Raw genomic sequence first — 27,340 nt, 5'->3', positions numbered from 1 at the left:
GATACAGGTAGACCTTGTCCCAGTCAGATAATATTAGAGACCACTGGGAAATAGGCATCATATTTAGGGGTAGCTTCAACACATTAGTTTCATCACATGCAATAAACATTCTTCTATCAGGGATGAAACAAATCATTAAAGTTACCATCCTTCAGAATTGAATGACAGACACGTTAAAAACCTGCAGTCAGGGGTGAGAGATTAACGGGCTTCTCTTAAGACGTCAGATTCCTTATTGGCATTTCACCCAGTGCATCAGCTTTATCAAGCCCTGCTTCATGTCTTTGTTCCTCAGACTATAGATAAATGGGTTTAGCATGGGGGTTAGTATGGTGTAGATAATTGTTGCTATTCGATCCTTGACAGTATAGTTGGACAGGGGCTGGAAATAGACATAGCTAATGCTTCCATAAAACAGGGTCACCACTGTGAGATGAGAGCCACAGGTGGAAAATGCTTTGCGCTTCCCAGCAGCTGAAGGAATCTTCAGAACAGTGATGAGGATTCTTAAGTAAGAGATGATGATGCACGAAAAGGGTGTCATTATGACAGCCAACCCTTCTGTCATTACTGTGATTTCTTTGACAAAATGGGAGGAACAGGACAATTTCAACACTGGCTGGTCATCACAGAAAAAATGGTGGATGACATTAGAGGAACAGAAGATGAGTTGATTGGTTAGGAGAATGTGCAGGAGGGAGTGGAGGTGTGGAATGCAGAAGGAGAGGATCAGAAGCAGGACACAGCGTCTGTGATTCATGATGGTGATGTAGTGAAAAGGATAACATATGGCTACATAGCGGTCAATGGCCATGGCTGCCAGGAGGTAACTGTCTGTATTTCCAAAGGCTATGAAGAAGTACATCTGGGTCAGACACTCACCATAAGAGATGGCCTTTGTCTCTGATAAGAGGTTCACCAGCATCTTGGGGATAATGACTGTCACATAGCAAATGTCAACAAAGGACAGGATGCTCAGGAAAAAGTACATGGGTGTCTGGAGGCGAGTGTCTGAGCGAATGGCTAGGATGATGAGCACGTTTCCTATCACTGTGATGAGGTAGATGGGGAGAAACACAGCAAAGAGTGGCTTCTGATCTTCAGGTCGAGAGGAGAGTCCCAGGAGGATGAATTCAGAGGGTCTTGTTAGGTTACTTTTCCCCATAGCTTTGAGTTCACCTAGAGATAAAGTAACACTATAACAGACTCTTCCAACATTCGATATAATCTACCCAAGAATTTTTTTGTTTATTCTTCCTATCAGCAATTAAAACAACCAAAATATTACAATTACCTGGATTGTGACTTCTTTCCATTAACGTTCAGAATTCAGAATTTAATGTATATTTTAACCCCCTTTCAGTCTTCTGCTGTAAAGAGAGACTAATACAGGGAAAACAGAAATGGGAGAGAGAAAAAAGAAGATAGATACAGAGAGGGAATGAGAGAAAGAGAGAATTCTCTGAAAGGGCAGGAGCAGAATCCTGGAGAAATTATCTTTTGATTGAGGATTTTCATTCATTAATTCGTGGCAGGAGGATCAGCAGTTTGCTTCCCATCTAATTTCCAGCTGATGGAATGATGATTTCTGCTAACTCTGATGTTTTTCTCTGCATCAATTATTCTGGAGGTTGAAAATTATCTGAAAAGGCAATGAAATATGAGATCACCCAACAGGTATTCCGTGCCTCTCACTTTCTAGTGAAAATTAATTGGAGCGAAAGAATAAGCATAAAAAGATAAAAGATAGGCAGAGATAATAGGACAGTGAAAACATTTCTTTTAATGATAATATCAATCCCATCCTGTGCCCAATCCCTGGATCTAAAAGTGTTGTTATTGGTGGTATGTGCTTATTTGTGTTGGTGTAATTCTTTTCCAAATTCCTGTCTTAGCTATAGACAGGCTGCCCAGAAAAATCACAGAAGGAAGGCATCTGCTCCTAGACAAGATTTCAACCTTCATGAATCTGAAGGTTTTCTTCCCTGCCTCCTCTGGACCTTCTACAGGCTGAGGGGACTATAGACATTCATAGACTCCACCCTCTGTCAAGGGAGCATCCTTTGAGACTGTGAAGAAGTCCCCAAAGCTTAGGTAGAGGAGACATTAGAGCACAAGAGAACTTCAATTATTGAAGTTTTGGAGTTTCTTCCCTAAGGATTCTGTGAAGTATCAGTGCTTTGTTTCTCCTGTGGCAGTCACCGTTTTGACCTTTCTCCTTTAGGCCAAAAACACCCTATATGAGGTTGGCTCTGGTGACAGAGTTGCCCAGTGCTGGCTCTCCCAAACTTCATAAGCATTTATCCCATAGCTGTATTATTTATGTTGAGAGACAGTCTATGGTCAGATAACCTTTTTTCAGAGTGCACATAGCTTTGCATTAAAAAGACTAGAACATCTGATGCCACCACTTTTCCATCTCTCAGGTTTAGAAGCAGCCCCTGGTTGGTCAATATTTTAAAACTTCATAATATAAAAGTTAATACTTCAGATTTTAGACCCCAGACTATACTCTTTACTCTTCTGTCTGAAGCATCTCTAAGTCTGGTTGTAAAATATTGATGTATGACCCTTGTTTTTTGACTCAGGGAAACCACCAGGTGAATATATTTTATGTTTTATGGAATCCTGAGTTCTTGGTCATTTGGGGCATCTCACTGTGTGTGCACTGCAGAATTACCCAATGAGGACTCAACTCGCTCCTGGTCTCCCAGTATAACCATTACCCAAGAATATCCCATTCTTTATTATTGATTGCCCCTTTACCCATTTATATTATCATGCCTTTGTTTAGACTCTCCCTCATCTGCTCTACCTAACCTGCAAGGCTTGAATTTAGCCTCCTCTAGGACACTTTGCTGGATGACTACCAGTTAGAATGAGTCTGTCTTCTGTCCTTTTTTAATACTTTGGGCTTTCACTATAGTCAGTGTCTCAATATCTTTGTCTTATTGCTTATACATTAGGGGCGCCTGGGTGGCTCATTTGGTTGTGTGTCCCAGTCTTGATTTTGGCTCAGGTCATGATCCCAGAGCCATGGGAGAGCCCCGTGTTGGGCTCCACGCTGAACATGAGGCTGCTTGAGATTCTTTCTCTCTCTCCCTCTGCCCCTCTTCCCCACTTGTGCTTTCTGTCTAAAGTAAAAAAAGAATATAAATAACCCCAACTGTTATATGTAGGGTTCTATTGTTTCATGTACAATTTTTTGTGATGTTATTTAAATATGTATAAGCTCAAACCAACTGTACATTCTTTGTTATTTATTAAACAAATGTTTAAATGTTTATTTATTTATTTTGGAGAGAAAGAGCAAGTGAGCACAGGTGAGGGTCAGAGAGATTGGGAAAGAGAATCATAAGCAGGCTCCATGCTGTCAGTGTGGAGCCAGATGTGGGGCTTCATCCCACAAACCATGAGATCATGGCCTGAGCTGAAGACAAGAGTTGATGTTTAACTGACAGAGCCACCCAGGTGCTCCCTAACTGTACATTCTTAATATTTATACTGTTCATAAATCAAAAACCCTAAAAAATAGGAAATAATATTCTTACAAATTAAATTCACATAAAGTCATGTAAACTGTAACAACTCAAATGAAATTGAAAATAATTTAATTGGTGAATAATGTTATTTTGATTAAATTGATTACCTTTATTGGTATTAAACAATGAAGAGTATAGCTTCTAATCCAGTTCTTTATCTAATCTCTCTTTTTTTGTATTTGAATTTCAATAATACTAATGAAAGTAATGTTTGTTTGCACAAGCAGGTAGTAAAAATGCCACTAATAGGTTGAAGAATTTCTTTTTGGTGCAGAAAAATTAACACATCATACTAAATCAAAACTCTACTAGTTAGCAATTCATGATCATTAATATTAATGAGGTGTTTTTAGATACCTTCATGTATCTGTTTATTTGAAAAATAGATTAGCATTGGGATCATATTTAAAGATGCAATGGAGGGTACTCAGATTGGTAAAGAAATCAAACCACTAAAGGCAACAATAATAACTCTTAACATTTTCGAATGGTCTATATGAGGCAGACTCTTAAGACTATGACAAATATTACTTATTATCACAGCATCCCATTGTGTACTGGAGGAAGACATGATGTCATTTATAATGTAAATGGGCATTCCCAAGACTACTTGGCTATCCTCCTGAACTGTTTAGGAAGGAAGTCCTATGTCACTGTCCAAATCTTCATGGTAGGTAGTCAGATTGGTACTTGTTTCAGAGGAACTGGTCTGAAATTAGTCACACTGGAAAAATCAAGATAGCTAAGTAGCTATTGGGACTTCATCAAAATAAAAAAACTTCTGCACAGCAAAGGAGACAATCAACCAAACTGAAAGGAAGCCTAATGGAATGGAAGAAGATATTTGCAAATGACATATCAGTTAAAGGGTTAGTATCCAAAATCTATAAAGAACTTGCCAAACTCAACATCCAAAAAGCAAATAATCTAGTTTAAAAAAAATGGGCAGAAAACGTGAATAGACATTTTTACAAAAAAAGACATACAGATGGCTAATGGACACAAGAAAAGATGCTCAACATCACTCATCATCAGGGAAATACAAATCAAAACTGCAATGAGATATCACCTCACACCTGTCAGAATGGCTAAAATTAACAACACAGGAAACAACAGGTATTGGTGAGGATGCAGAGAAAAGGGAACCCTCTTGCACTGTTGGTGAGAATGCAAACTAGGGCAGCTACTCTGGAAAACAGTATAGAGTTTCCTCAAAAAGTTAAAAATAGAACTGCCCTATGACCCAGTAATTGTACAACTAGGTATTTACCCAAAGGATACAAAAATACTGATTCAAAGGGATATATGCACCCCAATGTTTATAGCAGCATTATCAACAATAGCTACTTTATGGAAAGAGCCATTGACTGATGTCCATTGACTGATGAATGGATAAAGAAGTGGTATATATATACAATGGAATATTACTCATCCATAAAAAAGAATGAAATCTTGCCATTTGCAATGACATGGATGGAGCTAGAGAGTATTATGCTAAGTGAAATAAGTCAGTAAGAGAAAGACAAAAATGCCATATCATTTCACTCATATGTGGAATTTAAGACACAAAACAGATGAACATATGGGGGGAGGAGAGGGAAACAAACCAGGAGAGACTCCTAAAGATAGAGAACAAACTGAGGTTGATGGAGGGAGGAGGTGGGGGATGGGCTAGATGGGTGATGGGTATTAAGGAGGACACTTGTTACGATGAGCCCTGGGTGTTGTATGTGAGTGATGAATGACTGAAATCGACTCCTGAAACTAATATTGCAGTGTATGTTAACTAACTGGAATTTAAATAAAAACTAAAAAACTAACAAAAAAAAACAATAGAAAAGAAGGATATCGTTAGAAGATACGATGAGGAAATTGGTATAGTAACGAATAATTGAAATTTCAAAACAAAAACATTGTCAGAAATCCAAGAAATCTACCCTATATGATGAGAGCAGAAAGAAGGGGAATATTCTTGAAGCAACAAGACACTGAATTTTCATGTCTTCTGCTTTTCATGTGGACGAAAGTATGGCCTAGTGGAGAAATTAGAATCAGAAAGACATTGTGGGTTAGAATCAGCACATTTTTTTCCAAATTGTGGGGATGAAGGAAAGAACCTAATTCTTCTTATAGTTTCAGTCATCCACATGAAAAGTAGTGTGAATAAAACTTCCCTCATCTTCACCTGTGCTTCTCTTTTGTTTACATGACACTTGAAATTATGTCTTACCTTTTATCCTCACTAGACTGAGGATCTATTAGGGACATAATCATATATTTTTCATTGTTGTATCCTTAATGCCCCTCAGAGTTCTTTATAAAGAACAATGACCAGTTTTAAAAAAATACGTGGATGAATAAATTGTCTAGTCCAGAGTCTTGAATTAAGTAGGCTCTAATGTAAATGAGAGCTTCCTATCCCCTAATTTCTAACAGTATCTTGAGCCTGAATGTGTTGAATGATATCCTCATGGCAAACTCTCTATCCTTAACAAGAATATATTCTTGCATGAATTAGTAAGAGAAAGATTGTAAAGGCTGGGAAATGTGATTTTACAACTTCAGTTAGCATAGCCATAGGAAAGTGCTACAGGTGGAGGTTAAGAACATAAGTTTAGTTTCAGACAGACTAGGAACTGAATCTTACTAAAATACTTTAAGACTGTAAAGAACCTCAATTTCCAACATTTGAAATATTTCAACAGTAATTTTTTATGTTTATTTTTGAGAGAGGGAGAGAGAAAGACAGAACACAAGTGGGGAAGGGGCAGAGAGAGAGGGAGACACAGTATCTGAAGCAGGCTCCAGGTTCTGGGACATCAGCACAGAGCCTGAACCAGGGGTTCAACCCACAAACCTTAAGATCATGACCTGAGCTGAAGTTGGACGCTTAACCCACTGGGCCACCCTCAACAGTGATTTTTCAAATGTTTATTTATTTGACAGAGAAAGAGAGGGAGGGAGGGAGAATGAGTGGGGGAGGAGCAGAGAGAGAGAGAGAGAGAGAGATGGAGAGAGAGAGAATACCAAGCAGCTCCACACTCAGTGCAGAACCCAACATGTGGCTTGATCTCATGACCGTAAGATCATGAACTGAGCTGAAATCAAGAGTTGGACGCTTAACCAACTGAGCCACCCAGGCATCCCAACAGTAATTTTTCATGTAATTTTTCCTATGTATTAGGGCTGTTTTAATATTTTACATAATCTCATTTATTACCAATTAACAACCTTATGAGTTGTGGACTATTATTAATTCTCATTACTGGTTAGAAAACCGAGGTGCATATAGATTAAGATACTTGCCCAAGATGTCACAGCTGGTAAGTGGTAGAGCTGGGATTATAGCTTCACAGTCTGTTAGCCCAAACTTGAAGCTATACTGCCTTTCAAAGTACTGACACAAAAGTTCTATTGTGAGTATGAAATGAACAAAAAGCATGTGATAGTATGGTGTGTGTCATATAGTCATCACTCAATACAAATTAACTAGTACTTGGTCATCATTACACTCATAATCCTCAGAGACTTTTCGGTCCCTGTGGAAAGTGTCTTCTTTCCTTTTGATCAATTTACAACATGTCCTCAATGAACTGTTCTTCAGCCTAACTTTTGTAAAAGGCTTAACTTCTGTCAATAATGGCCAGAACTCATCACACCATGAGTACACTGTACATGTGCAATGTTTTAATATTGATTGAAACAAATCAATAGTGGTGGCTTCAATAATGGGGATTTAAAGTTAAAGTCCAGTTATGACTTAATTTCAAACTGTTCTTGACTTCACCAATGCAGATTTTATACCTATATAAAATTTATATATAAGGATCATATAAAATTTTTTTTGAAAAAGGTTTTTATTTTTAATTCAGCATGGTTTGCTGATTGACTCTCAATGGCTCTTAATGGAATAAATAGATATTGGAAGTGATAGTTTAAAAAATGAATTCATAACAAATCAAATTTCTTGCAATTATTTCCATTTTTATTAAGATTGGAATATATGTACTAGGAAATACCTTCTTTGAAAACATGAACTAGGAAACACCTTCTTTCAGAAAAGTGAAAATAGTTAATTTCTATGTTACGCCAATAATTGTCTTAATGTTTCAATGCCTTAAACAATTCAAGAAACTAAAGACTATAAAATATGTTTCAATTCTAAGAGTTTTGTTTTTAAATTTAAGTAATTCAACAGATGTATGATGAAGGATGTTGAAGTGTTTTCACATTTACTTTTAAGAGTAATTAGATTTCTGTAACTACACATTAAAAATTAATTGCTATCATTTTTATGTTATTCTTTGTTATAATTAACATGGTAGATAAAACACACCAATGCCAGTGTTGAATTTGAAGGCCAGTTCTCCAATATAATGTGCTCACTTAGGTAAGTCTGAATATGTTTTACACTAATTGTTTTAGATTATTCCTGGCATGAAATTGCATTCTTAAGGTCTAGTAGAGATGATTCCGAACCCCTGAGGATATGTTCATAGTTCCCCAGGTATCTGTGCATCTCAGGTTGTAAAATACTTCTTAAAGTCCAAACTAGTTTTCCTTCTAAAACTTTGGCTTCCTTCTTTTATTTTTCTTTCTTTCTATCCTTTTTTAAAGTATTTTTTGAAGTATAGTTGACACACAATGTTACATTAGTTTTAGGTATACAATATACTGATTTGACTTTGTATTTTTATTTTTATTTTTTTATTTTTATTTTTATTTTTTGTTTATTTTTTTATTATGAAATTTATTGTCAAATTGGTTTCCATACAACACCCAGTGCTCATCCCAACAGGTGCCCTCCTCAATACCCATCACCCACCCATCCCACCCTCCCACCCCCCATAAACCCTCAGTTTGTTTTCAGTTTTTAGGAGTCTCTTATGTTTTGGTTCCCTCCCTCTCTAGCCATTTTTGACTTTGTATTTTTAAAGCAATGCTGTTAGCTAACATGGTCAAGGAATGTAGACTCATAGTCATATCATTATTTTTAGCAAATGGAATTGGCAAATCTAATCAAACCAAGAAACAGTAAACATATAAGTCCAACCAAATAAAACCCCAAACACATGTTAATTTAAGTGAAAAGACTCTCATTGTCTGTCAAAATAACTGAGTAATATTCTACTTTATACATATACCACATCTTCTTTATCCATTCATGTATTGAGGGACAATTGGGTTGCTTCTATTGTCTTAGCTATTGTAAATAATGCTGTAATAGGGAGTGCATATATCTTTTTGAATTAGTGTTTTTGTTTTCTTTGAGTAAACACCCAGTAGTGGAATTACTGGATCATATGGTAATTTTAATTTTAATTTTTTGAGGAACCCTCATTCTGTTTTCCAACAGAATGGCTGCACTAATTTGCATACCAACAGCAGTGTACAAGGGTTCCTTTTTCTGCACATCCTCACCAGCACTTGTTATTTCTTGTCTTTTAGATTTCAGCCATTCTGACAGGTGTACAGTGATATATCATTATGGTTTTGATTTGCATTTCCCTGATGATGAGTGATGTTGAGCGTCTTTGCAAGTGTCTTTTTGTTTTTTTAATGTTCATTTTATTTTTGAGAGAGAGACAAAGAGACAGAGTGCAAGTGGGAGAAGGGGAGAGAGAGAGAGAGAGAGAGAGAGAGAGAGAGAGAGAGAGAGAGAGAGAATCGAAAACAGGCTCCAGGCTCTGAGCACAGAGTCTGCATGGGCTCAAACCCACGCGTTGGGAGATCATGACCTGAGCTGATGTCAGTGTTCAACCAACTGAGCCACCCAGGCAACCCTCCCTGCATGTGTCTTTCCTGTTGGCTATTTGCAATAACCAAGATAGACCTAGAGGATGTAATGCTAAGCGAGATAAATCAGACAGAGAAAGACAAATACCATATGATTTCGTTCATATATGGAATTTAAGAAACAAAATAAATGAGCAAACAAAAACCCAAACTCTTACATATAGAGAACAAACTGGTGGTTGCCAGAAGGGAGGTGGGTGGGCAGTTGGGTGAAATAAAGGGGATTAAGAGTACACTTACCTTGATGAGCACTGGGTAATGTATACAATTGTTATATTGTACACCTGAAAAACTAATGAAACACTGTATGTTAATTATACTACAATAAAAAAAGAAGACAGGCTAGTAAATTGTAGGTTGAAAGTGTTTAAATGTTAAAGTAAGAAATAAAACAGTTTTGAAGGCTCTTATTTTTGCAGTATACATAAGGGAAAAGAAGAAAGTGCTCATGGCCTTCATCTGACTTCACAGAGAAAATTTTAATATGCTTATATTGTTTAGAAACAGAAAGCTTTCAATTTTAATATTATTACTAAGGAAAGAAGTTATCAAAACAACCAGTCAGAGTTCTGGGTTTCTCTTTAAAGCTTACTTTCTCAGAATATGACAACACTTTCTAAAGTCTTTGGAATTAAAAAAAAATCATTTTCTTCAAATTGTACCTCCAAGGATAAATGAATAATAACAAGATAAATGAATTACAATAGAACAAGTTGGTAACAGCGATGAACATTCAGGCAAGTCTCCAACTTTGATGCTCTTGTGAAAGTTCTCAACCTAACACCTTACTAAATCAGATTCTTTGAATGAATTTTATAAAAAAGAATGCTATTTCTCCCATTGATGATTGGGTTAAAGGCCATTTACTTCATCTTTTTCTGAGATTCTCCTTGCTAATTATGAAAACTTAAAATTTTAACATTTAAGCCAGGCTTTGGAATTTCACTAAGTTTGTAAACATAAATCACTCTGGAATATGAAGCAATCCTTGCTCTCCGAGATCACAGCATGGGCCTGAGTCCTTGCCACATCTGCCTTCACTTGTTGAGGACTGTGTCTATTTTGTCTTATGCATACTCCTAGGATAAAGCTCCATATAAGTTTGTTAGAGTATATTTTATTATTATAAAAAACATTAATAATAAATTGATCCCCAGATAAGGAATGTTCAATTAGCCTAGTAAAGAGATAGGAGAATGGATTAACTGATTGCAAAAACAAAGGAAATAATGAGAAAACAATGCATTGATCTTTTTCATATTTACTCTTGGTAAATAAGAGTTCTGTGTTGGAGAATGATAGACAAGGTAGGACATTTTGCTGGAGTTGGGAAATTAGGGCAAATGAGAGAAGGATGGTTACTCACTGGCCATTCAGCCAGCCAGTCTTTTTTGAGTGCTTGCTTTCTGCGAGCACTGTGCTGAAGTACTGGAGACAGAGGTGAGTTCATCACAGCCCCTTTCCTCCAGGAGCACATCGTCAAATGGAGGAAATGAGCTGTAAACAATGCATCTTAGCAACGTCTGAAAAACCTGAACTTACTTTGTTGTAATACCCACAATAATCATAGCAGTAGCGGTAGAAGCAGCCACAACAGCAATTACCATTTGAGTCTTTTACTACACGGGAGGCCCGTTCTCAGCACCTTATGTATAATATTCTAATCCTTAAATCAATGATTTTTAGAAGATTACATATTATTATAATTTTATTATAAGGAGGTGAAACTTCAGAGAGGCTAACGAATTTGCCAAATCCACAGAACTTGCAAGTGGTATGCCCCGGAATTATACTCAGTTGTTATTTGGCTCCAACGTTCTGGTCCTGGCCATTATGTCATACTTTAATTATTGTAGAAAAGTAATAAGATGATGATGGTGTGAATGACTAGAATAATGATACACAAGTGTCTGTCATTTGGGGTTGCCTGTGCGTAGACTGAATGAAGAGTGGAGTGGAGCCATTTGGAGGGGCTTCCAGTGCTTTTAACTTTCCCTTGAGATCATGTCCACACTCTCTTGCTCCATGGTATGGTAGATGTTGTACTTGGTCTCCCCCAAGGAGACTCTAGGGGAAAAGTCTCTGGGGCCCCACAGCCTCTAAATCTCACTCAACCTTGCCAGCACTGACTTCCAGTCCCACGCACTGATCTGTCGTCCTTCAGCACCATGGCCATATCCCTGAGTTTGTAGGCTGGAGCCACAAAATCCAGAATCAGAGCAGTCCTTTCTTGCCAGTGAGTGTGCAGGTAGGGAGCTAGCCTTCATTCTCCATCTTGTCTCTCCTTGACCCATTCTAGGATTTTTCTATCAACATTCTGTCTCTCACTCTGAACCTATTTTGTTTAGCATCATCCTTTGTGCTTTATGTCTTCACAGACATCCCCCCCCCCAACCCTGTCCATCTCTCTTACCAGCCCTCCTTTCTGTTCCCATTCTTGATGTTCCATTTCTCACACTTGCCTTCACTTTTCTTTCTATCTTCCAGAAACCATTTCATGTCACTCTATTCTTTTCTCCTTCTACCCTATACACATCATCACCCTGCTCTCACTCATCATCTACATGCCTTTCTCCTTTCTTCTAAAAAAGAAATCTTTATTTCTGCTTATTATCTATGCCCCAGTCATTAAAGAAATCCCCACCCTTAATTCTGCTCTTCTCCAATCAAAACTCTTCCTATTTTTCTTATGTTTCTTTCATTCACCCATGCACTCTGTACTCTTATTCCGTCATGCCTTTCTCTTCTCTTACCCCAGCACTTTGCATTCTTTTTTTCATTTCCTCTTCCCTTTTGTCCTTTCTTCCACTGTCTCCATTTCCATGTTTCTGACTCTCATTATTCTTCCCAGTCATCTCTCTGTGACAGCACACAATTATTTTTAGAAGGCTGAAATTTTAGGAAATAAAGTTTAAGAGAAACTCTCAACTGACAGTAAATTCTGCTTTCCAAGAATTATTTTCTAAATCTTTGTCACCTACTTACAGCTTATACACAGCACACACATGCACACACACAGTTATATCACATTCACATTCTTTGTTCAGAATGCCAGCTGTTCTATGAATAAAATAGAGGGCAGTTTTGGTGCCAGCCAGAAGAGTTTTTATATGTTACACTTTGCTGTGATTTTGCTATCTTCTAGAAACCTTTTCATGACCTCATCCCATCCCTGACCTCATCTAAGGCTGAGATGGGACGTTCTCCAAGTAAACTCCACAAGCTCCTTTGCTTATATTTATCATATAAGTTATCACACTGTTTTTCACTTAGTGTTTATCTTCCCTTCTTTCCACACTGTGGCTTCCTCATGGCAGAGCCTTTGTGTGGTTTATTTCAATGTGCCGTCATAGGTAAAGAAGTGCCATCATAGGTAAGAAATCCAATATTTATAGAGCAGATGAATTAATCAACAAATGGATAAATAAATGAATGATCTTCTGGATCATGTGATTACCTTCTGCACTTGATCTAGCCAAAATTACTTTGTGGGGACCATAGGCAAACTTAGGTATTCAGATCAATTTTTAAATTCTTCATCCCTTCTGTTATCTCTCCTCTGAGATATTTCCAGAGGCACAGTTTCCAGTTGCTAATTCCTGCTTAGAGTAACAATTGTACTTTGAGAGAAAAATATTCTTTGGCAATTACTCTTATAAATGATTAAAAGCCCCTGGCATGAATGATTCATAATGATTAGATCTACATTTTTTCCCCTGCTCCATACTCCACCACCTCCTTTCCTGCTTTTCTTTTGGCTGTTATTCTGTCTCCTTTTCTCTTCCAGTACTCATATTCTCTCTATATTCTTTACCTATATTATTAACCCTCCCTGGTATACTCTGGTTCGTTATGTGCTTCATTTTTTACCAAAACTATAGGATGAATCCTTCAGCCTTTTACTGTAGCAGTGAGGTTGGTCAGGTTTAAAGGTGTTGATTTATGAAAAATTAAAATTACGTTGGTCAATGAGGCTCTAGGACTGGATATGTTCTTGAGGTTTGCTTTTGGGGAGCCTCCATAGTGAAGGGAATGGGGGAAGAAGGGAGAAAAAATATATAGAAAAACGCTAACCACTGAAGGAAGGAGGATGAAATTCACAATTTTACTGTATTCAGGAGATTGGAAAAAACCAAATGTCAAGAACATTGAGTATTGGTAGAGAAGAAAAATGAAGGATTGAGAGAAGCAGCGGTTGAGGTGTTGACTGTTCTCTGTGTTAAAATTCCACTTCTTCCAGTGACTAGCTGTGCAATATTAAGCAAGTTGCTTAATTTCTCTATGCCTCCATTTCCCCATGTATAAAACGAGAATAAAATCGTATTTACCTCATGGAGTACGGGTTTAATAAAATCATACATGTAGAGTGTTTGTACTGTTTGTCACGTAGCAAGGGGTCCAGAAATGTTACGTATTTTACTACTATGACTACGACTATGACTACCATCACCACCATTTTTACAGGTCATTGTATATGGTGAGGGCTGTTTATTGACAACCTTGGAAACAAAAATTTGAATAAATCATTTTAGAAGTAAACTATATTTAATTATACTATGTTTAATTATACAAACAAGATGGAGAAAATGGTTGATAGATTATAAAATATGAATCGTATTTTAAAAATTTTAAATATTCATTTCATTTCTTTTTCTTGCCACTACTTCAATGGCCAAGACTTACAAAGCAATGTTGAATAGGCCTTTAAAAAAGTTTATTTATTTATTTTGAGAGAGAGAGAGAGAGAGCAGGGGAAGGACAGAGAGAGAGAGACGAGAGAGAGAGAGAGTGAGAGAATCCAAAGCAGGCTCCATGCTCTAAGCACAGAGCCCAGTGCAGGGCTCGATCTCTCAAACCTTGAGATCATGACCTGAGCCAAAATCAAGTCAGATGCTTAACACACTGGGCCACTGACTGAGCCGAGGATAATAGTCATCCTTGCCTTGTTCCTGAACTTCAGTGAAATTATTTTAGAAATGCGCCAAGTATGACTTTCACTCTAGATTAATAGTAGACAAACTCTATTGGGTTATTCTTTTTATTTCTAGTATACTAGGATATTTTGGTTATGAATGGTTACCAAATTTTATCAAATTCACTTTCTGCATTTTTTGAGGTGACCATACTTTTTTATTTTGTAAACACTAATGGGAATTTTATTTAATTTTTCTCACATCTTTGTGAAAATAAATTCTATGTCCATTTTAGAAATCCATGATTCAGACAAATCGAGAAACTTGCCCATGTAAGAGTTACTAACTTGGAGCACAGAAATATAAACTATGTTAGCTTGGACCCATACTCTGTAGCAGGAATAACTAAGCAACACAAATACACATCACAGAAAATAGATAAACACATTGTGGTATATTGATACAAGGGGCTATTATGTAGCAATGAAAAATAAATAAGCCATGGCTATATCCAATAATATCAGTGAATCTAAGTAGTATAATATTCAGACATAAAATCAAGTAACCCCAAATCATTTAAATTTGGTTATCCTTTTATAAATTTCACATCATTTCAAACTTAGCACTATTCTTCTTGGAATACCTTAGGAGATATATATCAAATATAAACATGTATTAATGAAAGAAAAGGAATGATTAACCCAAGATTCAGGAGGCTGGTTGTCTTAGGAAGTGACAGGGTGAAGTAATGTATGAGTAGATATGAATTATAATCAATGTTCTAGTTTCTGTGTTAACACCAATTTAATGGGTGTTTGTAATAGTGTTCAGAACTAAGGGAGCAAGCAAGTGATGCTTGGACCAATGAAGAAGGTGCAGTATGAACCAGGGATTTTGATTAATCCAGTCCTGGGCTCCTGAGGCCAGAGAAATATAAGCAGTTATGAGTCCTCCACCTCTGTCTATTATAGTCTTGCTGAAGATTTTTCCCTTCTCTTCCAGAGACCTGTCTAAACCTTGTTCCTGGCTATAGATCTCTAGAGTCAGTCCCAGATGAAAGAGTTTCTATCAGAAACTTACTGTAAAATTTACTACAGCCAGATAGAGAAATAGGAATGGTAATTGCAAACATGAAACGTACCTGGAATTAGGGAAAGACAATTTAGGGAAACTTCTCAGCCCAGTGGCTCATTATAGTTCTGATGGTTAATATTTCACATGTATTTTGAAATCTTCCTCCTTCCACAAGGTTTGGAAAATTGTTTTGGAAGTAAATCTCTGGTTCTCCCTGTTCTAAGATACATATTACCTAATTATGGATTCTCCATGATGTTCTGGCTTGAGTGTCCTGATGTTGAGTATGTGATTGAATTAACTGGTGGGTATTATTTGGAACTAGAATGGAATGCTTAGTCTTATGAAGGAATAGAGAAAGACAGAAATCATATGTTTTCATTCATATGTGGAATCTGAGAAACTTAACAGAGGACCATGGGGGAAGGAAGGGGAAAAAGTAGTTTCAAACAGAGAGGGAGGCAAACCATAAGAAACTCTTAAATACAGAGAACAAACTGAAGGTTGATGGTGGGAGGACTGAGGGGAGGGGAAAATGGGTGATGGGCATTGAGGAAGGCACTCATTGGGAAGAGTACTGGGTGTTGTATGTAAGTGATGAATCATGGGAATCTACTCCCAAAGCCAAGGGTACATCGTATACACTGTATGTTAGATAACTTGACAATAAATTATATTAAAAAATAAAAATAAAAATAAGTTGCAAAAAAATATAAGAAAGTAAAAGCTCTTATATCTCAGTTTCTATTCTTGCCTTTACTGTTTATAGTTTTTAGTAAGAAAATTTTCACAATATAGAAAAATATATGGAAACCAAGATAATACATCTACCCAACATCCAACTTAAAAAAAACTTAACATTTGCCTTTTTTGGTTTCAGTTCTTATTTTGAAAAAAAAAAGAAAATAGGTGGTTACAGATACAGTTAAAACCCAAACTAGGGGCACCTGGATGGCTCAGTTGGTTAAGTGCCTGGCTTTGGCACATCTGACTTTGGCTCAGGTCATGATCTCACAGTTTGTGAGTTCAAGCCCCACACTGGGTTCTGCACTGACAGTGTGGAGCTTGCTTAGGATTCTCTCTCTCTCTCCCTCTTTTTCTCTGCCCCTCCCCCACTTTCTCTCTCTCTCTCTCTCTCTCTCTCTCTCTTTCAAAATAATTAAACTTAAAAACAAAAACAAACAAACAAACAAAACCCCAAACTACTTCTCCATCTTATCCTTATACTTCCTTCCTTCCCCAAAGATAACCACTCTCCTGAATAAAGTATTCATTATTCTCATGCATGTTTATATATATAATATTTTTTACATGTTTTAAATCTCCATATATGTCATATTTTCCTGTCATTCTGAACTGACATTTTTAAAGTTAATATTATGTTCTTGAGACTTAGATTTATTGGTGCATCCTTTCTACTGATATATACTATGAGTAAACCACACGTTAAAATAAGTATGTACAGTTGTGGTACTATATTTAACTGAATAACCTATCCTTCAAAGACTGAGAATGTCATCTCTGTTATATATTGCAGGTTCTAGAAATTGTGAGTTTGCTTTGGGGTTGCCATTTGCTGTATTCCACAGGCCCGCACTTAGCCACGTATTAGCCACAATGTGAGTCTCAAAAAGCTTAAGAACTAATCTCATGCCGACTTAATTCTCAGGCCAGGACATTATTAAATTAGAGCTCAATAATGAAAAGATAGCTTAAGAAAACATATTTGGAAACAAAAATACAACTCAAAGCATTATTTAAGGCCTTAAACAAAATTTGAGCAAGAGGTCATGTGCAACTCCTGTCAGTGCATGGATAAAAGTTAGAGAAGGCTGCATTTACACAATCTGTTAGGATAAGGATGTTTGAAGCTTTCTAGAGTCTATTGTTGCTGAGAAATCTTTTACCAGAAAGTCTAATTATCTTTCCTTTGTAGATAATCTTTCTGTTCTCTCTGGTTGGTTTTAATATTTTATCTTCGTATGTAGGTTATGAATTACTAAATTTTACACTTGAAACTAATATTACACTGTATGTTAACTAACTGGAATTTAAATAAAAACTTGGAAAAATAAAATAAACAGTAAGGAAAAAAGTATTTTCTCTTTGTATTTGCTGTATAGCAATTTCCCTAACATAGTGTCTATGCATAGATTTTAAAAAATTTATCTTATTTGGAAGTCATTGTGATTCTTCAGTCTGAGGCCTTGTTTCTTTAATTAAATCTGGAAAATTCTTAGTCTGTTCCTTCAATATTGCCTCTCCTCTATTTCCTCATTATTTTTTTTCTTGTACTTATTTGGTATCTTAGTGGATCTCCTTTATTTTTTTCCCCAAAAGTCTTGACTCCTTTCCCCACATCTTGGTCACTTTTTACTGTTTCTACGTATTTTGTCAGAACTAGCTCTTCTCTTTAGTCACTGCCCAAGTCACCCATTGAGTTTTTACTTTGAATGTGAATATTTGTGTTTTCTAGTAATTCATTTTGAGTCTTTGCCAAATCTGTTGTATTTATTTTATTTTATTATTAATTTTTTTAAACTTGTTTTATTTTTTATTTTTTTAAATTTACATCCAAATTAGTTAGCATATAGTGCAACAGTGATTTCAGGAGTAGATTCCTTAGTGCCCCTTATCCACTTAGCCCATCCCCCCTCCCACAACCCCTCCAGCAACCCTCAGTTTGTTCTCCATAATTATGAGACTCTTCTGTTTTGTCCCCCTCCCTGTTTTTATATTATTTTTGTTTCCCTTCCCTTAGGTTCATCTGTTTTTTCTCTTAAAGTCCTCATATGAGTGAAGTCATATGATTTTGTCTTTCTCTGACTAATTTCACTTTGCATAATACCCTCCAGTTCCATCCAGGTAGTTGCAAATGGCAAGATTTCATTCTTTTTGATTGATGAGTAATACTCCATTATATATATATACCACATCTTCTTTACCCATTTATCCATTGATGGACATTTGGGCTCTTTCCATACTTTGGCTATTGTCAATAGTGCTGCTATAAACATGGGGCTGCATGTGTCCCTTCGAAAGAGCACACCAGTATCCCTTGGATAAATGCCCAGTAGTGCAATTGCTGGGTCGTAGGGTAGTTATGTTTTTAGTTTTTTGAGTAACCTCCATACTGTTTTCCAGAGTGGCTGCACCAGCTTGCATTCCCACCAACAAGGCAAAAGAGATCCTTTTCTCCGCATCCTCGCCAACATCTGTTGTTGCCTGAGTTGTTCATGTTAGCCATTCTGATAGGTGTGAGGTGGTATCTCATTGTGGTTTTGATTTGTATTTCCCTGATGATGAGTGATGTTGAGCATGTTTTCATGTGTCGGTTGGCCATCTGGATGTCTTCCTTGGAGAAGTATCTATTCATGTCTTTTGCCCATTTCTTCACTGGATTATTTGTTTTTTGGATGTTGAGTTTAATAAGTTCTTTATAGATTTTGGATACTAACCCTTTTTCTGATATGTCATTTGCAAATATCTTCTCCCATTCTGTCAGTTGCCTTTTAGTTTTGCTGATTGTTTCCTTTGCTGTGCAGAAGCTTTTTATTTTGATGAGGTCCTAGTAGTTCATTTTTGCTTTTGTTTCCCTTGCCTCTGGAGACGTGTTGAGTAAGAAGTTGCTGCGGTCAAGATCAAAGAGGTTTTTGCCTGCTTTCTCTTGAGGATTTTGATGGCTTCCTGTCTTACATTGAGGTCTTTCATCTATTTCGAGTTTATTTTTGTGTATGGTGTAAGAAAGTGGTCCAGGTTCAATCTTATGCATGTCGCTGTCCAGTTTTCCCAGCACCACTTGTTGAAGAGACTGTCTCTATTCCATTGGATATTCTTTCCTGCTTTGTCAAATATTAGTTGGCCATACGTTTGTGAGTCTAATTCTGGGTTCTGTATTCTATTTCATTGATCTGAGTGTCTGTTCTTGTGCCAGTACCATACTGTCTTGATGATTACAGCTTTGTAGTATAGCTTGAAGTCTGGGATTGTGATGCCTCCTGCTTTGGTTTTCTTTTTCAAGATTGCTTTGGCTATTCAGGTCTTTTCTGATTCCATACAAATTTTAGGATTATTTGTTCTAACTCTGTGAAGAATGCGGGTGTTACTTTGATAAGGATTGCATTGAATATGTAGATTGCTTTGGGTAGTATCGACATTTTAACAATATTTGTTCTTCCTATCCAGGAGCATGGAATCTTTTTTTTATTTTTTTGTGTCTTCTTCAATTTCTTTCATAAGCTTTCTATAGTTTTCAGTGTATAGATTTTTCACCTCTTTGGTTAGATTTATTCCTAGGTATTTTATGGTTTTTGGTGCAACTGTAAATGGGATCGATTCCTTGATTTCTCTTTCTGTCGCTTCACTGTTGGTGTATAGGAACGCAACCAATTTCTGTGCATTGATTTTATATCCTGCAACTTTGCTGGATTCATGAATCAGTTCTAGCAGTTTTTGATGGATTCTTTTGGGTTTTCCATAAAGAGTATCATATCTGCAAAGAGTGAAAGTTTGACCTCCTCCTGGCCAATTTGGATGCCTTTTATTTCTTTGTGTTGTCTGATTGCAGAGACTTCCACTACTATGTTGAATAACAGTGGTGAGAGTGGACATCCCTGTCTTGTTCCTGACCTTAGGGGGAAAGCTCTCAGTTTTTCCCCATTGAGGATGATATTAGCATTGGGTCATTCATATATGACTTTTATGATCTCAAGGTTTGCTCCTTCTATCCCTACTTCCTTGAGGGTTTTTATCAAGAAAGGATGTTGTATTTTGTCAAATGCTTTCTCTGCATCTATTGAGAGGATCATATAGTTTTTGTCTTTTCTTTTATTGATGTGATGAATCATGTCAATTGTTTTGTGGATGTTGAACCAGCCCTGCATCCCAGGTATAAATCCCACTTGGTCGTGGTGAATAATCTTTTTAATGTATTGTTGGATCCGGTTGGCTAATATCTTGTTGAGGATTTTTGCATCCATGTTCATCAGGGAAATTGGTCTATAGTTCTCCTTTTTTGGGGGTCCCTGTCTGGTTTTGGAATCAAGGTAATGCTGGCTTTCATAGAGTTTGGAAGTTTTCCTTCCATTTCTATTTTTTGTAACAGTTTCAAGAGAACAGGTGTTAACTCTTCCTTAAATGTTTGGTAGAATTCCCCTGGAAAGCCATCTGGCCCTGGACTCTTGTTTTTTGGCAGATTTTTTATTACTAATTTGATTTCCTTACTGGTTATGGATCTGTTCAAATTTTCTATTTCTTCCTGTTTCAGTTTTGGTAGTTTATATGTTTCTAGGAATTTGTCCATTTCTTCCAGATTACCCATTTTATTGGCATATAATTGCTCGTAATATTCTCTTATTATTGTTTTTATTTCTGTTGTGTTGGTTGTGATCTCTCCTCTTTTATTCTTAATTTTATTTATTTGGTTCCTTCCCTTTTTCTTGTTGATCAAACTGGCTAGGTGTTTATCAGGTTTGTTAATTCTTTCAAGGAACCAGCTTCTGGTTTCATTAATCTGTTCTACTGGTTTTTTTGGTTTCGATAGCATTAATTTTTGCTCTAATCTTTATTATTTCCTGTCTTCTGCTAGTTTGGGGTTTCATTTGCTTTTCTTTTTCCAGGTCTTTAAGGTGTAAGGTTAGGTTGTGTATCTGAGATCTTTCTTCCTTCTTTAGGAAGGTCTGGATTGCTATATACTTTCCTCTTATGACCGCCTTTGCTGCATCCCAGAGGTTTTGGGTTGTGGTGCTATCATTTTCATTGACTTCCATGTACTTTTTAATTTCCTCTTTAACTGCTTGGTTAGCCCTTTCATTCTTTAGCAGGGTGTTCTTCAGTCTCCAAGTATTTGTTACCTTTCCAAATTTTTTCTCATGGTTGATTGCGAGTTTCATAGCAGTGTGGTCTGAAAATATGCGTGGTATGATCTTGATCATTTTGTACTGACTTAGGGCTGATTTGTGTCCCAGTGTATGGTCTATTCTGCACAACGTTCCATGTGCACTGGAGAAGAATGGATATTCTGCTGCTTTAGGATGAAATGTTGTGAATGTATCTGTTAAGTCCATCTGGTCCAATGTGTCATTCAAAGCCATTGTTTCCTTGTGGATTTTTTTTTGATTAGATGATCTGTCCATTGTTGTGAGTGGGGTGTTGAAGTCTCCTACTGTTATAGTGTTACTCTCAATGAGTTTCTTTACGTTTGTGATTAATTGATTTATATATTTGGGTGCTTTCACATTTGGCACATAAATGTTTACAATTGTTAGGCCTTCTTTGTGGATAGACCCCTTGATTATGATATAATGCTCTTCTGCATCTCTTGATACAGTCTTTATTTTAAAGTCTAGATTGTCTGGGGGCGCCTGGGTGGCTCAGTCAGTTGGGCATCCGACTTTGGCTGAGGTCATGGTCTCACGATTCGTGGGTTCGAGCCCCACGTCGGGCTCTGTGCTGACAGCTCAGAGCCTGGAGCCTGCTTAGGATTCTGTGTCTCCCTCTCTCTGCCCCTTCCCCGCTCATGCTCTGTCTCTCAAAGATGAATAAACGTTAAAAAAAAAGTCTAGATTGTCTGATATAAGTATGGCTACTCCGGCTTTATTTTGTTGACCATTAGCATGATAGATTGTTCTCCATCCCCTTATTTTCAAACTGAAGGTGTCTGTAGGTCTAAAGTGGGTCTCTTGTAAACAGCATATAAATGGATCTTGTTTTCTTATCCATTCTGTTACCCTATGTCTTTTGATTGGAGCATTGAGTCCATTGACATTTAGAGTGAATACTGAAAGATATGAATTTATCACCATTATGATGCTCGTAGAGTTGGAGTTTCTGGTGGTGTTCTCTGGTCCTTTCTAATCTTTTGTTGCTTTTGGTATTTGTTTACATATGTGTGTGTGTGTGTATATATATATATATATATATATATATATATATATATTTTTTTTTTTTTTTTTTTTTTTCATCTTTTCTCCCCTTAGAGAATCGCCCTTAAACTTTCTTGCAGGGCTGGTTTAGTGGTCACAACTCCTTTAATTTTTGTTTGCCTGGGAAACTTTTTATCTCTCCTTCTACTTTGAATGACAGCCTTACTGGATAAAGAATTCTTGGCTGCATATTTTTGTGATTCAGCACACTGAATATATCCTGCCACTCCTTTCTGGCCTGCCAAGTTTCTGTAGATAGGTCTGCTGCAAACCTGATATGTCTTCCCTTGTGTGTTAGGGACTTTTTTTCCCTTGCTGCTTTCATGATTCTCTCCTTGCCTGAGTATTTTGTGAATTTGTTATGCCTTGTTGATGGTCAGTTTTTGTTGAATCTAGTGGAAGTCCTCTGTGCTTCCTGGATTTTGATGTCTGTGTCTTTCCCCAGGTTAGGAAAGTTTTCTGCTATAATTTGCTCACATAACTCTTCTACCCCTATTTCTCTCTCTTCCTTCTCTGGGACCCCTATGATTCTGATGTTATTCCTTTTTAATGAGTCACTGATTTCTCTAATTCTTAAATCGTGCTCTTTTGCCTTAATCTTCTTCTTTTTTTCTGCTTTGTTATTCTCTAAGTTTGTCCTCTATATTGCTGATTGTCTGTTCTGCCTCATCCATCCTTGCCGCTACTGCATCCATCCATGATTGCAGCTCAGTTATAGCATTTTTAATTTCATTCTGGCTATTTTTTACTTCTTTTATCTCTGCAGAAAGGGATTCTAATCTATTTTCGGTTCCAGCTAGTATTCTTATTATTATGATTCTAAATTCTGGTTCAGACATCTTGCTTGTATCTGTGTTGGTTAAATCCCTGGATGTCATTTCTTCATGCTCTTTCTTTTGGAGTGAATTCCTTTGTTTTGTCATTTTGAAGGGAGGAAAGGAATTAATGAGGTAGAAAAATTGAAATAAAAAAATTAAAATTAAAAAAAATATTAAAATTAAAAATTAAGCACACACACACACACACACACACACACACAGAAATTGAATAGATGATGCTATGTCCTAGATGTGTTTTGGTCTGGGTTTTGAAAGTGATTTGACAGATTAGAGGAAAAACAAAGGTGGGGGAGAGAAAAAAAAAGGAAATAGTTTGAGAATTTGAAACAATGAATACACTAAAGTAGACTAAAATGAGATGATGTGGTTAAAATAGAATTTGAAAAAATATACACAAAAGTAGAGAATATAGGAGAAAAAATTAAAGAAAAATTATTTTTAATAAAAATTAAAAAGAAATATGAATTTTTTCATTTTCTGTATTTAAGAAAAAAAATGAAAAAGAGAAAAAAAGAAAAAAAGAAAAATAAAAGAAAAAAATCATTTGAAAATTTGAAAAAGTTAATACAGTGTAGTAGGCTAAGATAAAATGATGGGAGTAAGATCGAATTTGAAAACATTTACATAAAAGCAGAAAATATAGTAATAAAAATTAAATAAAAATATTTTTAGATGAAATTGAAAGTAAAAATGAAGTTTTTCTCTTTCTGCATTCAAAAAAAAGAAATGAAAAAGAGAAAAAAAGAAAAAGAAAGAAAAAAGATAATTGTTCGAAAATTTGAAAAGGTGAGTACACTGAAGTAGACTAAAATAAAATGATGGAAGAAAGTAGAATTTGAAAAAATTTACACAAAAGTAAAAAATATAGTAATAAAAATTAAAGACAGATATTTTTAATAAAAATTGAAAATAAAAATGAGTTTTTTTCTCTTTCTGCATTCAAGAAAAAGAATTGTAAAAGAGAAAAAGGAAAAAGAAAAAAAAAGAAAAAAATTGAATAGATGAACCTGCTAACAGATGGAAGTAGGACTTAAATTGCTTCATTTTCCCCTAGAAGTCAGTCCATGTAGCTCTTTATAGTCCATAAATTAAGCCAGTGGTGAGGCTTGTGTTCTTGACGAGCAAAGTTGGCCCAGTTGGGCGGGGCTCGGTGTAACAGCTCTGCTCTCCACTAGATGGCGCTGCTACCCTACTGGGGTGGATTGTCATGGTGCTCGTAGGTGCGCATGGCATGCACAGGAGAGGTGAAAATGGTGCCACCCAGCTACCCAGTCTGTTCTCCCGGATCAGCAATTGCGCACCGGTCCTCTGTCTTCAGTTCTCGTCCACTCCCCACTTTTTCACTCTCTGTGACCAGGCCTCAGGCATTACTTCTCTCCCAAGTTTTGTCTCAGATGCAGCTGTTTTCCCCGGCTCCTTACTTCTGAAGGACTGCGGCTTTGACCCATTCTGCCCCTCTGTGGGAGGGTCTCACCAAACAATGGCTGAATGTTGGCTGCACCCAGGAACGCCAGCTGGACCCTTCTGTTGCCGGTGCCCCGAGACTGTGGCCAGGTGCCAGCCTGCCCCCAAAAAAGTTCGCGAGACAGTGTAGCAGCAATGTTTCGGGGATTATGGAAAATTGCAACACACATCTGGCACCAGGCTTCACCCTCAGTGACCTTTCCCCAGCACCAGCTAATGTGGCCGCCTTCCGGGGCCTGCTGGGACCAGCTGGCTTCAACAGTTTCTACCAAGTGTCCTTCCAGCAGTGGAACTGCTTTTCCCCATGCGGCCTCAGAACCTCCCAGACCCCACTCTGTTCCTGGGGATTCACCTTTCCCACCAGAGCACCGCCAGGTATTGAGCGGTGGAGTTGCAGACTTTGCACTCCCCTTGTTTACAGTCTTAATGAAATTTAAACCCTCTCCTTTCTCCTTTCTCCCTTTTTAGTTTAGTCCCTGTGGCTCTTCCCAATTTTCCACTTTCTCTCCAGCTGCTCTTGGGGAGGGGTGCTTTTCCCGTATTCTCCCCCCACCCAGTCTCAGTCCTGTCTCCACCTGCAAAAGCGGCTCCCTGCCTGCCACCGGCTTCTCTCTCCCCAAGTTTACCTCTCCATGCCACATACCTGCTGAATTCTGTGGTTCAAGTTGTGCAGATTGTTGTGTTAATCCTCCAGTCAGTTTTCTAGGTGTGTAGGATTGTTTAGTGTTGGTCTGGCTGTATTTCATAGACGCGAGACACACAAAAAGCTTCCATGCTGTTCTGCCATCTTGGCCTGTTGTATTTTATTTTTATAATATCATTTTATAGTCTTTATTCTCTGCCTTAGACACAAAGTATTTTAAACAAAATTTATAAAACCTGACAGATTAGTTAATTTTATAATATTTAGAGGGAAGTGATTCTATTATTTATTGATTGCTGATTGTCTTCATAATAAATAGGTCTTGTTTTAGTAATTGTGAATTGTGAACTCATCTCTTTGGCTGGTTTTTACCTGTGGGATTCCTGCATCATCTGGGGTCTGCAAGTCCTTGAGAAGTTTTATGTTTACTTCTGTAAGGCAGCAGTCTGAGAATGATTTTTATGTTAGCTTGTCAGTTTGCGGGGTGTGGGATCATATGTGTTTTATAAATCAGCTTACCCATTCTGTGTGCTGTGCAGACCCATACCTTCATTCTCTTGGGAGACATTTCCCTTCCATGTAGTACAGGTTGGGAGATAAGAGTTTTCTTTGGGTGTCCTGTAGCCACTGGTATATATACATTTGCTTGTTTGTGTATATTCTCTCTTTGAAAGCTTAACTTTTTGAATGTCCTAAATTAATGTGATGTTGTCTATCTTTTGGCTCACACAGGCCCATACTCTTACCTCCTGTTCCACATGGGAATTGTTACTTGAGCCTCTGGACAACCAAGACTGATACTATGCCCCTCTCACCTACCTGTTACCACCACCACCTACACCATCATGGACAATTTAGATATTATTTTTTCATATCCCTACTTGTTTATCAACCCTTATATTTCCTTTACATTCTTGAAAGTTCAGTTATAAATTTAAAGAGGTGATTATTGTATTTTTTCAAAATTTCTACCTGTGTTGAGTGGGGAAGGTGCTTAGTACCTTATATTTCAGGAAGCTGAAGCTTTCAGAATAAAATATAAAGATCTACAGAAATCTGAGAGCTTACCATGTTCATAAAACTGAGAAAGAACTGTCTAGTTTTAAAAATACTGGGTAGGTTTCTCAAATTCCACATATTAACGAAATCATATGATACCTATCTTTATCTAACTTATTTCACTTAGCATAATACCCTCCAATTCCATCCATGTTGTTGCAAATGGCAATATTTCATTCTTTTTGATTACCAAGCAGTATTCCATTGTGTGTATATACCACATCTTCTGAATCCATTCATCAGTTAATGGACATTTGGGCTCTTGCCATAATTTGGCTATTGTTGATAGATGGGAGTGGGGTAAATGGGTGATGGGCATTAAGGAAAGCACCTGTTGGGATGAACACTGGGTGATATATGTAAGAGATGAATCACTGGGTTCTATTCCTAAAGCCAAGACTACACTGTATGTGAACTAACTTGAGAATAAAAAAAAAATACTGGGTAGGTGACTCAGCATGAACTTGGTAAGATAGTTTAGCTATTGACAGTGAAAGTTCTTTACAAGCCAGATCAAGCTATTTGGATTCTATTCTGAAGACCCGGACTCTTTAAATAGGGAATCACTTGTTGAAAGTTTTCCTCTCAAATCAGTATGGAAGATCTATCAAGGGAAATAAGTGGAGAAACTTATCATGAGGTTATGAAATTAGCACTGGTCAGAGTTGCTGAAGCTTAAATAGTGTGAGTGGATTACACTCAAAGGAGAGCAAAGGATGGATATAAGGAAAAATGTAGAAGTCAAGGAGTGGTTGAACATGAGGAGATGAGGGAGAGATTGACCCCAGTTTTGGGCAACCAGATAGATGATAATGGTGATGCCATCAACCAACAAAATTGAATAAAGAGTAAAAATAAGTTATTTCAGGACAACCTGAAGCGATTTCACTATAAAAACCAACCACTGATAGTAAACCATTTTTATATGTTACATATTAAATGATACATTATGTTCTTTACAGGGTCAGAGAGAAGAGATCATGAGGGCTGCAGTGGGATGAGGTGTAAACTGAAGATGAGGAGCTAGTGCCTATGAGTATAGGAATTTTGTCACCAAGTTTGCCATTGGAAGGAGAGGAGTACTAGT

General features: G+C 37.0%; 1 protein-coding gene and 1 long non-coding RNA gene across 2 annotated transcripts; one reads left to right on the top strand and one right to left on the bottom strand.

The window, feature by feature from the left end:
• Positions 1 to 232: 232 nt before the first annotated feature.
• LOC123593408 (olfactory receptor 1L1) lies at positions 233 to 1,180 on the bottom strand. Its single transcript, XM_045469162.1, has one exon. The coding sequence runs from the start codon at positions 1,163 to 1,165 to the stop codon at positions 233 to 235; it is 933 nt and encodes a 310-aa protein (XP_045325118.1). The 5' UTR covers positions 1,166 to 1,180.
• Positions 1,181 to 18,063: 16,883 nt separating this feature from the next.
• LOC123593206 lies at positions 18,064 to 26,456 on the top strand. Its single transcript, XR_006710186.1, has 3 exons — positions 18,064 to 18,094; positions 20,965 to 20,969; positions 26,314 to 26,456. It is a non-coding gene; the product is annotated as an uncharacterized LOC123593206 (long non-coding RNA).
• The last annotated feature ends 884 nt before the right edge of the window (positions 26,457 to 27,340 follow it).

Source organism: Leopardus geoffroyi, chromosome D4 (genome assembly GCF_018350155.1).
Source record: "Leopardus geoffroyi isolate Oge1 chromosome D4, O.geoffroyi_Oge1_pat1.0, whole genome shotgun sequence".
Classification (NCBI taxonomy): domain Eukaryota; kingdom Metazoa; phylum Chordata; class Mammalia; order Carnivora; family Felidae; genus Leopardus; species Leopardus geoffroyi.
The sequence above is the reverse complement of the archived record's forward strand: the minus strand, read 5'-3'. Positions and strand labels throughout refer to the sequence as shown.